Genomic DNA, 15504 nt, shown 5'->3' with positions numbered 1-15504 from the left:
TTTTCTCCATTTGTATTGCCTGTGCTCCTTTGTTCAAGATCAGCTGATTGTATTTATGTGGATCTATTCATGGACTCTGTTCTGTTTCACTGATATATTTGCTTGTTCTTTCAGCAGTACCACACTGTCTTGATTACTGTAGTTTTATAGTAAGTCTTGAAGTTGAGTAGTGTCAGTCTTCTGACTTTGTTCTTCTTCTTCGATATTGTATTGACTATTATGGGGCTTTTACCTCTCCATGTAAACTTTAGAATCAGTTTGTTAATATCCATAAAAAAACTTGCCGGGATTTTGATTGGGACTGCATTGAATTCATAGATCAAGTTGGGAAGAACTGACATCTTGACAATTTTCAGTCTTCCTGTCTATGAACATGGACTGTCTTTACATTTTTTTTTCTCCTTTGATTTCTTTCATTTTAGTTTTCCTCATATAGATTTTGTACATATTTTGTTCGATTTATACCTAAGTATTTCATTTTTGGGATACTAATATAAATGGTATTTTGTTTTTAAATTCAAATTCCATTTGTTCACTGATGGTGTATACAGGGAAGTGATTGACTTTTATAGATTAGCTGTATCTGGCAACTTTGTTATAACTGCTTATTAGTTCCAGGAGCTTTTTTTGATGATTCTTTTGGATTTTCTACACAGATGATCATGTCAGTTGTGAACAAAGGCTGTTTTATTTCTACCTTCTCAGCCTGTAAACCTTTTATTTCCTTTTGTCTTTTGAAAAGGAGTAGTGAGAGGAAACATCCTTACCTTGTTTTTGATCTTAGCAGGAAAAGTCTAGTTTCTCACCATTAAGTATGATGCTAGCTGTAGATTTTTTGTATATTTTTTATGAAGTTGAGAAAGTTCTCTGTTCCTAGTTTGCTGATGGTTTTTACCATAAATGGACATTAGAGTTTGTCAGGAGCTTTTTTTGCATCTACTGATATGATCATGTGATTTTTCTTCGTTAGCCTGTTGATGGTAGATCATATGAACTGGTTTTCAAATGTTGAACCAGCCTTGCATACCCAGGATAAATACCACTTAGTCGTGGTATATAATTCCTTTTATACATTGTTGGATTCGATTTGCTAATATCTTACTGAGGACTTAACTTCTTTTTGAGCCATATTTCTTTTAAAAAATTACTCTTCAAGAAAAGATAAGTGTTACACATTATTGTAGAAAATTTGGACTGAAAAGTAAAAAAAAGAAAAGTACCCTAATTCCAGCACTCAGAGATAACCACTCTCCAACATTTTGGTATATTTCTTATAGTCTTTTATAATACAAATAATAATAACAGCAGCAGTAAATATCATATTACTTCACTGAGTGGATACTTGAAGTAACTAAGTGATAACTGAGGTAGAGATCCCATGGTACTCTTAACCAAATGAGGAAAGGAGGTAAAGAAGATACAAATGACTGCTTTTGTCTAGAGGCTGCTGATGAAGATGAGAAAAATGGTTTGGAAAGAGATTAAATGTTCATTTTAATAACCTTTTCTCTACCCTTCTCAACACCCCATTGTAAAATCCAAGCAATCCAGGCTTCTAACCACGTTGTCAGGAAAATGTTTGCCATCCCTCAGAATGTTGGTAATAGAATGTAGTTCATAGTTTTTGTTTTTTTCATAGGTCTTATCTGTTGTGTTTCTAGCCTGTTGGACAATTTTCCAAGCCTTAGGAGTGGACAGTTGTCTTATTCACAAACAGTGGCTCTTCCACTCATAGACAAAAGACACAGGAAATGGGAGATCCAGCCATCCACTGAAAAAGGACTCTGTCCTACTTGTTGATGAAGCTCTTCCCTTGTCTGCCCTCACTGGAGCCTGGCAGAGGTTTGCAAGGAGCTCTCTCGAGGTAAAATGCCAGAATAAATCCCAGGCTATACAGAAGGCTTAACTTTGAGATTTCCTACCTGGAAGTTTCCATGGACACTGGCATGCTGAGAGGGTGGCATGCTGTGGGAGTGAGGACAGATTGCAGCATTGAAAAAGTTCCATTTTCTGCTTTTTTATTATACTCTTTTAGAATAGTAGCCATTCAGAAGAGGAAAAGGGTAGTAAAAACGGACTTTTTCACCTTTAGGGAGGTATTTAGCATCTTCACACTCTATTTCATGCACTTCACAATTTTTTTAGTCATTTTTGGAATGGGCTCCTTTAAAGTTACTTGCAGGAAATTTGGCTAAGAGAACAAGTATTTCTGAAAGCTTCCATCATTGTAGACTCAGATGCTTTTCCTTTGTGTAGCTTCCTGCTCCTGACCCTGTTGCATCTTTCTCAGTTCATCTCAGCAATGCTTTTCTGGAACAAATCTTTCTTAAGCCATCATGCTTTCTAGCTACTATGCTTGTTGTTTTTATAATCTGCCTATAATAAAAATGTAAATAAAACCTTGGTTTCCTACGGGCCAGCTAGCTAGGACGTAATGGCTTCCAGCCCATGTCAAACACATTGAATGCTGGTGTTTTTTAAGTACAAGCTCTTAATTCAAGGTTTTATGTGTTTAATTATGTGTGTGTTAATATAAAGTGCCAGTCTGCATGCCTCTTGGGTCTGGTCTAGCTTAGAAATATTAACTATAAGAGCATATAGAAAGTACCATGGAATGAGACTTAACTCTTCAAATGTATATCCTTTATCCCAAGATTCACTTTGGGGTAACAGTATCCTAGTGGGGATAACAACAGAAGCAACCTGTTAACTGAAGAAATATCTCAGTTAAGAAGAAATAAATATGAAGAACCTGAAGCAGGCAGAAAGGGATCATTAGAGGCAATGTGTTACAGCAGGAAGTACACTGACTAGACCAGAGGAAAGTTGGTTTCTAAACCATACATTGTTACTGTACCTCTCTGGGACCTTTTTTTTTCAACCTGTAAAGTTGGACTCAGCCCTAGTAAGAACTATCAGATGCTCACTAGTTAGTTCTGACGATTCACAAATAAGCTGCTTATTTTTTCAAATTACAATGCTGTGTTTAAGTAATTTTAGAAAATGCTATATTTAAGTAATAGCTGCTTTTCACCTAATGCAACCGTAACGAAGATATGTCAACTTGCTTACAACCTAGGGCTTTAAAGTTTTAACAACAACATAGGGACCAGTCAATTGACCAAAGAGAACAAACTCTTTTTACAGTTTTGTTTGTGTAGAGCAGCGGTCCCCAACCTTTTTGGCACCAGGGAGCAGTTTCGTGGAAGACAATTTTTCCACGGACTGGTGAGGGGGGAATGGTTTCAGGATGATTCAAGCACATTACATTTATTGTGCACTTTATTTCTATTATTATTACATGGTAATATATAATGAAATAATTATACAACTCACCATAATGCAGAATCAGTGGGAGCCCTGAGCTTGTTTTCACTTGCCACTCACTGATAGGGTTTTGATATGAGTCTGCAAGCAATTGATTTATTATGGTCTCTGTGCAGTCAGACCTCTCTGCTAATGATAATCTGTATTTGCAGCCACTCCCCGGGGCTGGCATCCCCACCTCAGCTCCACCTCAGATCATCAGGCATTAGATTCTCATAAGGAGCTCACAACCCAGATCCCTCACACACAGAGTTCACAGTAGGGTTCGCGCTCCCATGAGAATCTAATGCCGCCGCTGATCTGACAGGAGGCGGAGCTGAGGCAGTAATGCGGGCAATGGGGAGTGGCTGTAAATACAGATGAAGCTTTGCTTGCTCACCTGCCCACCGCTCACCTCCTGCTGTGCAACCCGGTTCCTAACTGGGGGTCTGGGGACCCCTGGTGTGGAGGACCCAGGTCCCTCAGGTGCAGTTTTCCTGGAGAGCACTACCAGTGCCCTAGGAAGTACTTCAGGGAGGAAGGGGAGATTCTTCTTTTAACCAGAGTGGTTTTACTTTTGGTTCTATTATACTCTGGGGTTCTACATTAAGACTTTGTTTGGGGCAAGGGAAGTTCTGTGGCTTTAAAAAGATTTGACAATTACTAGTAGATCCTATTTAAAAAAAGGAACCTTTTACAGCACCAGTTTTATCATTCTGTGATATATCCAGCCTTCTCTCTTCTCTGCTTGTGAAGAATTTTCTCTGTGGACATAACTTGTGTGTGGTATAGTCAAGAGTATGGGACTGTCACGCTCAGCTTTGGGGAGCTGTAGCATAGAGACTGAAGAAGTTCTAGGAAACCTAGTCAGATGATGTCAGTGGCTCCCAACTAGCAGGTGCGGATGCAAAGGGCCTGCTGCTCCTGGAGAACTCTGAAGTTTATAGCAGGATGGAGTTTTAATGATGAGGTGAAATGGAACCTGAAAGGGAGTTTTGTAAGCTGTTTCATTCCTGCCATTGGTAGGAGCCCTTTCTCCAGAGTACTCAACGTACCACTTGCCTAATCCCCCAGGGTGTCTCTCCTTTGGGCTCTGGATTTAAATAAATGCTGTGACCCAGAATTTGTTCTTGCCATTTTGAACTAGGTTGGAGAATACCTGTCTGTTGATTGATTAGTAGAGAACTGGAGTGAGAAGGCAGCATGAAATTTTTATAGAGTAAATTATTCTGCTTTCAATTCTCATTTGTGGCCTGATGTGTATAAAAATAAATTGCATAAAATAAAGGTTGAAAAACCTGTGTAAGGTAAAGGGAAATAGAGAATTTAATTTTTAAAAACCATGATTTATTTACCTACTGCAGTGTAGTCCCCACCTTTCCTGACTGTAATGTCAGCTTCCTAACTTCAAATCGCATGTGTATGTGATGTCTAGTAAAATAGGTTGTGAGTCAGTTTTTATTATGCTGTCCATTTTTAGTCACTTGGAAGAGCTTTTCTTAGGAATTCAGAAAAGTTCATCCCTTAGCTAAAACTTCCTAGGTTTAGTCTCTAAGAGAAGTTCCTAGGTCTTATAAGACCAGATTTATTTCATGGGTAGAGATCCAGGTCCACTGATAAATGATCACCATAAAGCATAACAGCCTTGAAATATACACACTAAAAATAAAAAGGAATTATATAAATAAACACAAATCACAGTTCTCAATCTGATAAAGGACTTGCTGGGACATTAATAACATTTAACACTCCCCCTCCCCTTTTCTTTAGCACCAGGGAGAGTACCTGCAAAGAGTATATGAGTTCATGAAGGCTTATGTCACTTAGTCACTTGATATGTGAATGGATACATGTCCTACAGACCTTATTTTGCATTGACGTTTTTATGGCAGTGTTACAAAAGATGCTTGAAATATCAAGCCTATTTCAATTTTTAAGAGGCTAATAAAAAATGGCCTCATCTTACCCTCTGCTTTAGTCTTTTCTCTTTCTCAATCTCCTTTTTAGGTTTTCCCAGTTAGACTTCTCTTCTGTCAGACTGTTACAGTGAACAGAGCACCAGACTGGGAGCAAGAAGATTGGAGAACTTTGTGTCTCCTAAAAGATTGCAGCTGGGTCTGTTTCCTTATCTGTGAATGAAAGGGGTTCACTTAGATGACAACTACTTTCTCTTTTAGCTCTAAAATTCTCTGTTGGCTTTTGTCCTTTGGTCTACTGTTCTACCTCTTTCCTGTTTCCTACGTCAGCTACTCAATATGCATAGTTGTTTAAAAGTACTCATAAAATAAACATGGTTATGAGGAAACATTAATAAGTGTAGTTATTGGCAACATGTGGAGTTTAGAAGTTCTTATTTTGGTAGTTTCTCATTTTGTTTGCCTTACGCCCTAGCCAAATACAGCCTAGAGTCATATGTTAATTATTCTGCATAGTTGTTGTTGCAAAATAAAACAGTAATATATTTTCACCCATCAGAGAGTAAAGATTTAAAGACTTGATAATATCCAATATCAGTAAAGGTGTAGGAAAATGCTTACTTTTACACATTGTTGTGGGAATGTAATTGGTGCATCTTTTTTGGAGGGCAGTTTGGCAGTATCAGTCAGTACTTTTAGAATATATATAAATTAATTCAGTGACTCCAAAGGTTTCTAAAGAAATTCATATACAGATATTAAGAGGTATAGCCAAGGATGTTCATTGCTGTATTGTTCATAGAAGCAAAAATTTGGAAATATCCTGTATTTCCATTAAGAAGGGAAGTATTTAATTGATATATTTATCCTTTTCTCTCTATATATAAATATCCATATCTGTATATACCTGTATCATACAGAGATTAAAAATAATGCAATGAATGAAGTTGCTCTGTATGTACTAACATATTTTAAGTAGAAAAGCAAGACACAGAACCATATGTTCACCATGATCCATTTACATAAAAACAACATAATTGTCTGTATACATACAGGTATACCTTGTTTTACTGTGCTTCACTTTATTGTGCCTTGCAGATACTGTGTCTTACAAATTGAAGGTTTGTAGCAACCCTACATCGAGCAGTGCTATTTTTCTAATAGCATTTGCTCACTTCGTGTCCCTGTGTCACATTTTGGTAATTCTTGTAGTATTTCAAACTTTTTCATTAGTATTGTATTTGTTATGTTAATCTGTGATCAGTGATCTTGATGTTACCATTGCAAAAAGATTATGACTCGCTGAAGGCTCAAATGATGGTTAGAATTTTTTAACAATGAAGTATTTTTTAATTAAGGTATGTACATTTTTGTAGACATAATGCTATTACATACTTAATAGACTACAGTATAGTATAAACATAACTTTTATATGTACTGGGAAACCAGAAAACTTGTGTGCCTCTGTTTATTATAATATTCATTTTACCGTGGTGGTCTAGAACAGAACCCTCAGTGTCTCCAAGGTATGCCTGTATATGAATTGATATATAACTAAAATAGAAAAATGGCTGGAAGGGCATGTATCAAACTGTTAACAGTAATTATCCTCTGAGGAGGAAAATGCTATTGGGATAGAGAGAGAAGAGGAATTTCTTTTTTTTTTTTTTTGATATACACCCATCTATTAAATTTTTAAAAAGTAATCACATATTACTGGTATAAAAATAAACAAAGGAGAGATTGGAACCAAGATGGCAGAGTAGAAGGACGTGCTCTCACTCCTTCTTGCGGGAACACCAGAATCACAGCTAGCTGCTGGACAATCATCGACGGGAAGACACTGGAACTCACCAAAAAAGATACCCCACATCCAAAGACAAAGGAAAAGCCACAATGAGATGGTAGGAGGGGTGCAATCACAGTAAAATCAAATCCCATAACTGCTGGGTGGGTGACTCACAGACTGGAGAACACTTATACCACAGACGTCCACCCACTGGAGTGAAGGTTCTGAGCCCCACGTCAGGCTTCCCAACCTGGGGGTCCGTCAACAGGAGGAGGAATTCATAGAGAATCAGACTTTGAAGGCTACTGGGATTTGATTGCAGGACTTTGACAGAGCTGAGGGAAACAGAGACTCCACTCTTGGAGGGCACACACAAAGTAGTGTGTGCATCAGGACCCAGGGGAAGGAGCAGTGACCACAGGAGAGACTGAACCAGACCTACCTGCTAGTGTTGGGGGGGTCTCCTGCAGAGGCGGGGGGTGGCTGTGGCTCACAGTGGGGACAAGGACACTGGCAGCAGAAGTTCTGGGAAGTACTTCTTGGCGTGAGCCCTCCCAGAGTCTGCCATTAGCCCCACCAAAGAGCCCAGGTAGGCTCCAGTGTTGGGTTGCCTCAGGCCAAGCAACCAACAGGGAGGGAACCCAGCCCCACCCATCAACAGTCAAGTGGATTAAAGCTTTACTGAGCTCTGCCCACCAGAGCAACAGTCAGCTCTACCCACCACCCATCGCTCCCATCAGGAAACTTGCATAAGCCTCTTAGATAGCCTCATTCACCAGAGGGCAGACAGCAGAAGCAATAAGAACTACAATCCTGCAGCCTGTGGAACAAAAACCACATTCACAGAAAGACAAGATGAAAAGACAGAGGGCTATGTACCAGAGGAAAGAACAAGATAAAACCCCAGAAAAACAACTAAATGAAGTGGAGATAGGCAACCTTCCAGAAAAAGAATTCAGAATAATGATAGTGAAGATGATCCAGGACCTCGGGAAAACAATGGAGGCAAAGATCGAGAAGATGCAAGAAATGTTTAACAAAGACATAGAAGAATTAAAGAACAAACAGAGAGATGAACTATACAATAACTGAAATGAAAACTACACTAGAAGGAATCAATAGCAGAATAACTGAGGCAGAACGGATAAGTGACCTGGAAGACAGAATGGTGGAATTCACTGCTGCGGAACAGAATAAAGAAAAAAGAATGAAAAGAAATGAAGACAGCCTAAGAGACCTCTGGGACAACATTAAGTGCGACAACATTCGCATCATAGGGGTCCCAGAAGGAGAAGAGAGAGAGAAAGGACCTGAGAAAATATTTGAAGAGATTATAGTTGAAAACTTCCCTAACATGGGAAAGGAAATAGCCACCCAAGTGCAGGAAGCGCAGCGAGTCCCATACAGGATATACCCAAGGAGAAACACTCCGAGACACATAGTAATCAAATTGGCAAAAATTAAAGACAAAGAAAAATTATTAAAAGCAGCAAGGGAAAAATGACAAATAACATACAAGGGAACTCCCATAAGGTTAACAGCTGATTTCTCAGCAGAAACTCTGCAAGCCAGAAGGGAGTGGCATGATGTACTTAAAGTGATGAAAGGTCAGAACCTGCAACCAAGATTACTCTACCCGGCAAGGATCTCATTCAGATTCCACGGAGAAATCAAAAGCTTTACAGACAAGCAAAAGCTAAGAGAATTCAGCACCACCAAACCAGCTCTACAACAAATGCTAAAGGAAATTCTTTAAGTGGGATACACAAGAGAAGAAAAGGACCTACAAAAACAAACCCAAAACAATTAAGAAAATGGTCATAGGAACATACATATCGATAATTACCTTAAACGTGAATGGATTAAATGCTCCAACCAAAAGACACAGGCTTGCTGAATGGATACAAAAACAAGACCCATATATATGCTGTTTACAAGAGACCCACTTCAGACCTACGGACACATTCAGACTGAAAGTGAGGGGATGGAAAAAGATATTCCATGCCAATGGAAATCAAAAGAAAGCTGGAGTAGCAATACTCATATCAGATAAAATAGACTTTAAAATAAAGAATGTTACAAGAGACAAGGAAGGACACTACATAATGATCAAGGGATCAATCCAAGAAGAAGATATAACAATTATAAATATATATGCACCCAACATAGGAGCACCTCAATACATAAGGCAACTGCTAACAGCTATAAAAGAGGAAATCGACAGTAACACAATAATAGTGGGGGACTTTAACACCTCACTTACACCAATGGACAGATCATCCAAAATGAAAATAAAAAAGGAAACAGAAGCTTTAAATGACACAATAGACCAGATAGGTTTAATTGATATTTATAGGACATTCCATCCAAAAACAGCAGATTATACTTTCTTGTCAAGTGTGCATGGAACATTCTCCAGGATAGATCACATCTTGGGTCACAAATGAAGCCTCAGGAAATTTAAGAAAATTGAACTCATATCAAGCATCTTTTCTGACCACAACGCTACACGATTAGAAATGAATTACAGGGAAAAAAACATAAAAAACACAAACACATGGAGGCTTAGCAATACGTTACTAAATAACCAAGAGATCACTGAAAAAATCAAAGAGGAAATCAAAATATACCTAGAGACAAATGACAATGAAAACACGACGATCCAAAACCTATGGGATGCAGCAAAAGCAGTTCTAAGAGGGAATTTTATAGCTATACAAGTCTACCTCAAGAAACAAGAAAAATCTCACATAAACAATCTAACGTTACACCTAAAGGAACTAGAGAAAGAAGAACAAATAAAACCCAAAGTTAGCAGAAGGAGAGAAATCATAAAGATCAGAACAGAAATAAATGAAATAGAAACAAAGAAAACAATAGCAAAGATCAATAAAACTAAAAGCTGGTTCTTTGAGAAGATAAACAAAATTGATGAACTATTAACCAGACTCATCAAGAAAAAGAGGGAGAGGACTCAAATCAATAAAATTAGAAATGAAAAAGGAGAAGTTACAACAGACACCGCAGAAATACAAAGCATCCTAAGAGACTACTACAAGCAACTCTATGCCAATAAAATGGACAACCTGGAAGAAATGGACAAGTTCTTAGAAAGGTATAACCTTTCAAGACTGAACCAGGAAGAAATAGAAAATATGAACAGATCAATCAGAAGTAATGAAATTGAAACTGTGATTAAAAATCTTCCAGCAAACAAAAGTCCAGGACCAGATGGCTTCACAGGTGAATTCTATCGAACATTTAGAGAAGAGCTAACACCCATCCTTCTCAAACTCTTCCAAAGAATTGCAGAGGAAGGAACACTCCCAAACTCATTCTATGAGGCCACCATCACCCTAATAAGAAAACCAGACAAAGATACTACAAAAAAAGAAAATTACAGACCAATATCACTGATGAATATAGATGCAAAAATCCTCAACAAAATACTAGCAAACAGAATCCAACAACACATTAAAAGGATCGTACACCATGATCAAGTGGGATTTATCCCAGGGATGCAAGGATTCTTCAATATACGCAAATCAATCAATGTGATACACCATACTAACAAAATGAATAAAAACCATATGATCATCTCAATAGATGCAGGAAAAGCTTTCGACAGAATTCAACCCCCATTTATGATAAAAACTCTCCAGAAAGTGGGCATAGAGGGAAAGTACTTCAGCATAATAAAGGCCACATATGACAAACCCACAGCAAACATCATTCTCAATGGTGAAGAACTGAAAGCATTTCCTCTAAGATCAGGAACAAGACAAGGATGTCCACTCTCACCACTATTATTCAACATAGTTTTGGAAGTCCTAGCCATGGCAATCAGAGAAGGAAAAGAAATAGAAGGAATACAAATTGGAAAAGAAGAAGTAAAACTGTCACTGTTTGCAGATGACAGGATACTATACATAGAGAATCCTAAAGATGACACCAGAAAACTACTACAGCTAATCGATGAATTTGGTAAAGTTGTAGGATACAAAATTAATGCACAGACATCTCTTGCATTCCTATACACTAATGATGAAAAATCTGAAAGAGAAATTAAGGAAACACTCCCATTTACCACTGCAACAAAAAGAATGAAATACCTAGGAATAAACCTACCTAAGGAGACAAAAGACCTGTATACAGAAAACTATAAGACACTGATGGAAGAAATTAAAGATGATACCAACAGATGGAGAGATATACCATGTTCTTGGATTGGAAGAATCGATATTGTGAAAATGACTGTACTACCCAAAGCAATCTACAGATTCAATGCAATCCCTATCAAATTACCAATGCCATTTTTTATGGAACTAGAACAAAAAAATCTTAAAATTTGTATGGAGACACAAAAGACCCCAAATAGCCAAAGCAGTCTTGAGGGAAAAAAACAGAGCTGGAGGAATCAGACTCCCTGACTTCAGACTATACTATAAAGCTACAGTAATCAAGACAATATGGTGCTGGCACAAAAACAGAAACATAGATCAATGGAAGAAGATAGAAAGCCCAGAGATAAACCCACGCGCCTATGGTCAACTAATCTTACTACAAAGGAGGCAAGGATATACAATGGAGAAAAGACAGTCTCTTCAAGAAGTGGTGCTGATGAGCTTCCCTGGTGGTGCAGTGGTTGAGAATCTGCCTGCCAATGCAGGGGACACAGGTTCGAGCCCTGGTCTGGGAAGATCTCACATGCCACGGAACAACTAGGCCCGTGAGCCACAGGTACTGAGCCTGCGCGTCTGGAGCCTGCGCTCCACAACAAGAGAGGCTGCGATAGTGAGAGGTCCGCGCAGCGCGATGAAAAGTGGCCCCTGCTCGCCGCAACTAGAGAAAGCCCTCGCACAGAAACGAAGACCCAACACAGCCAAAAATAAATAAATAAATAAATAAATTTTTAAAAAAGAAGTGGTGCTGGGAAAACTGGATGTAAAAGAATGAAATTAGAACACTCCCTAACACCATACACAAAAATAAACTCAAAATGGATTAGAGACCTAACTGTAAGACCGGACACTATAAAACTCTTAGAGGAAAACATAGGAAGAACACTCTTTGACATAAACCACAGCAAGATCTTTTTTGATTCACCTCCTAGAGTAATGAAAATAAAAACAAAAATAAACAAATGGGACCTGATGAAACTTCAAAGCTTTTGCACAGCATAGGAAACCATAAACAAGACGAAAAGACAACCCTCAGAATGGGAGAAAATATTTGAAAATGAATCAACAAAGAGACAAAGGATTAATCTCCAAAATATATAAACAGCTCATGCAGCTCAATATTAAAAAAAAAAACCCAATCCAAAAATGGGCAGAAGACCTAAATAGACATTTCTCCAAAGAAGACATACAGATGGCCAAGTAGCACATGAAAAGCTGCTCAACATTGCTAATTATTAGAGAAATGCACATGAAAACTACAATGAGGTATCACCTCACACCAGTTAGAATGGGCATCATCAGAAAATCTACAAACAACAAATGCTGGAGAGGGTGTGGAGAAAAGGGAACCCTCTTGCACTGTTGGTGGGAATGTAAATTGATAGAGCCACTATGGAGAACAGTATGGAGGTTCCTTAAAAACTAAAAATAGAATTACCATATGATCCAGCAATCCCACTACTGGGCATATACCCAGAGAAAACCATAATTCAAAAAGACACATGCACCCCAATGTTCATAGCAGCACTATTTACAATAGCCAGGTCATGGAAGCAATCTAAATGCCCATCAACAGACGAATGGCTAAAGAAGATGTGGTACATATATACAATGAAATATTACTCAGCCATAAAAAGAACGAAATTGGGTCATTTGTTGAGATGTGGATGGATCTAGAGACTGTCATACAGAGTGAAGTAAGTCCAAAAGAGAAAAACAAATATCGTATATTAACGCATATATGTGGAACCTAGAAAAATGGTACAGATGAACCGGTTTGCAGGGCAGAAATAGAGACACAGATGTAGAGAACAAATGTATAGACACCAAGGGGGGAAAGCGGCGGGGGGGTGGGGGCGGTGTGATGAGTTGGGAGATTGGGATTGACATGTATACACTGATGTGGATAAAATGGATGACATAAGAACCTGCTGTATAAAAAATAAATAAAATAAAACTTAAAAATTTTAAAAAATAAATAAAGGAAAAAGTAAAAAGGAAGGATAAGGAATTACTTCCTAAAGAATGAAATAGTCAAGAAAGATTAGCAGGAAATTCATCAATGATATTAGAGGAGCATTGTTCAGAGGATATTCCCAAAACTTCAGGATCACTTAGGACCCATGGTTTGTGTGTGTTTTGGCCAGGTCTGCCTGGCACTTACAATAATAGCTCTACTCTTCCATTTCTTTGTGTGTCCAACTTATTCTTGTCTGTTTTCTGCAGGTAACCCGGGACCAGATGAAGGTGTTTATACAGCAGGAATTTAAGAAAGTTCAAAAAGTGATTGCTGATGAGGAGCAGAAGGCCCTTCATTTAGTGGACATCCAGGAAGCAATGGCCACGGCTCATGTGACTGAGATACTGGCAGACATCCAGTCCCATATGGATAGATTGATGACTCAGATGGCCCAAGCCAAGGAACAACTTGATACCTCTAATGAATCAGCTGAGCCAAAGGCAGAGGTAAAGGAGAATGCCTATAATAATTAGTAGCACAAGAAATAGGCAGAAGCTGACTGCCATGTTTGTTAATCCTGGAAATTCCCCCTTTTGGCCCCTAAACATGAATAGATTGAAAGCTTAGATAGAGTATCAGTGTTTAGATCGGTGTGTAAACCAGTCTGGAAGTATTGGCTGCTAGGCCCTGTGCTCAACAACTAGGCCTAGCAGAATATTTGTACACCATGACTTAAAGGAGTATAGTCAGTGGGGCAAATACTATTCACAGTTAATGAGGGAAGCCAGAAATCACAGCCGGAGAAGAGGGCAATTGACAGATCCCAAGTTGTGAAATGAGCCTATAAATATGGGCTGAGTGAGAGTCAGGAAGTGGAGCATAAAGCAGGCCAAAATAAAAGATTTTGGACTGATTCTGTGAATAGTAAAAAGGTGCCTCAGGCTGGTTTTTATATGGAGCTAACTGCATAAATTGGGGGCATGACTGTTAGATTAAGAGAGGCATGAGGGGGCTTCCCTGGTGGCGCAGTGGTTGAGAGTCTGCCTGCTAGTGTGGGGGACACGGGTTCGAGCCCTGGTCTGGGAAGATCCCACATGCCGCCGAGCAACTGGGCCCATGAGCCACAATTACTGAGCCTGCGCGTCTGGAGCCTGTGCTCCGCAGCAAGAGAGGCCGCGATAGTGAGAGGCCCGTGCACAGCGATGAAGAGTGGCCCCCGCTTGCCGCAACTAGAGAAAGCCCTCTCACAGAAGCGAAGACCCAACACAGCCATAAATAAATAAATAAATGAAAACATCTGATTGTCTTTAAAATATATATATATATAACTTATATTTCAGCCACTGGGTAGAAGCTATTGTTTATGAGGTTTCATACCATTATGTTGAAAATTCTGGTCAAGGTTATGCCAGATAGGTTTAGGGTAGGCCCTTCTAGAAGAAAACGTAGGAGAGTCCTGTGAAGTTTCTAGGACAGCTGCTGATTCAGTGAACTCAGCCTTAACCAATGGTTTTGCCTTGGCCCAGGAAAGCCTAGCCACAGAATAAACCAGCCAGCAGAAGAGCCACGCTATGATCCAGGAGGCAGGTACTGTCTGTGCTGTCCTGACAGGAATGTAAGAGACCACTGGACAGTTACCTGCTTCACTCATCCAGGGTTCTTGATTAATTTTCATCACTGTGTGAAAGGAATAGAATAGCTCTTGTTCTTTTCATTTCATCCTCCTCAGAATTAACAAAGTGTGTGCCTAAATACGTTTCTAGATAGGCAAGAGAGCATGTTATATTTATCATTTCATTTAATCCTTATTTCAGCATTCATTGTCTCCATTTTTCAGATGGGCTATTGAGATGCCGAGAACTGCAGACATTGACTCAGTGTCATTTAGTTAGCAGAAAAGAGAGCCAGGATCCAGTCCATCCTGTTCCCATGCCTGTGCTTTTTCCCTACTATGAGCTGTATGCCAAACATCCCGTTTATATCTGTGGGAGGAATAAGGATAATCAGTGCCCTAGACAGTCTTGCATTCCTAAGACCTTTTACTCTGTGGAGGTGGTCACTTTGTGTCTTTTTTTAAAATTAATTAATTAATTTAAAAATTTTTATTTAATATTGGAGTAGATTTTGTGTCTTAAAAAGTTCAGCCTTAACTCAAGGGATCATTGGCATAACTCTGTCCCCAATTCCCCTCAGATTGGACCTTCCATATTTATTCTGTGTGTTGATTAGGTTGTTTTTTCAAAAATAAAGATTTCATTTTTAAAGACATCTCCCTCTCTTTTATTTTCATTTCAAATAATGAATTTAGTCCCTCCCCAACATTAACTGTCCTTTAAGTACTTCAGTGACTCA

General features: G+C 38.8%; 1 protein-coding gene across 3 annotated transcripts in view; it reads left to right on the top strand.

The window, feature by feature from the left end:
* Positions 1-15504, top strand: part of TRIM44 (tripartite motif containing 44) — a 109729-nt gene that overhangs the window by 36251 nt on the left and 57974 nt on the right. For all 3 annotated transcript variants that reach the window (XM_057552502.1, XM_057552501.1, XM_057552500.1), the window contains exon 3: positions 13419-13658. In XM_057552502.1, coding sequence (XP_057408485.1) covers positions 13419-13658 — 240 coding nt within the window. The remainder of the gene's footprint in view (positions 1-13418; positions 13659-15504) is intronic.

The sequence above is a fragment of the Balaenoptera acutorostrata genome, chromosome 9, assembly GCF_949987535.1.
Source record: "Balaenoptera acutorostrata chromosome 9, mBalAcu1.1, whole genome shotgun sequence".
In the NCBI taxonomy this organism is placed as follows: domain Eukaryota; kingdom Metazoa; phylum Chordata; class Mammalia; order Artiodactyla; family Balaenopteridae; genus Balaenoptera; species Balaenoptera acutorostrata.
The sequence above is the reverse complement of the archived record's forward strand: the minus strand, read 5'-3'. Positions and strand labels throughout refer to the sequence as shown.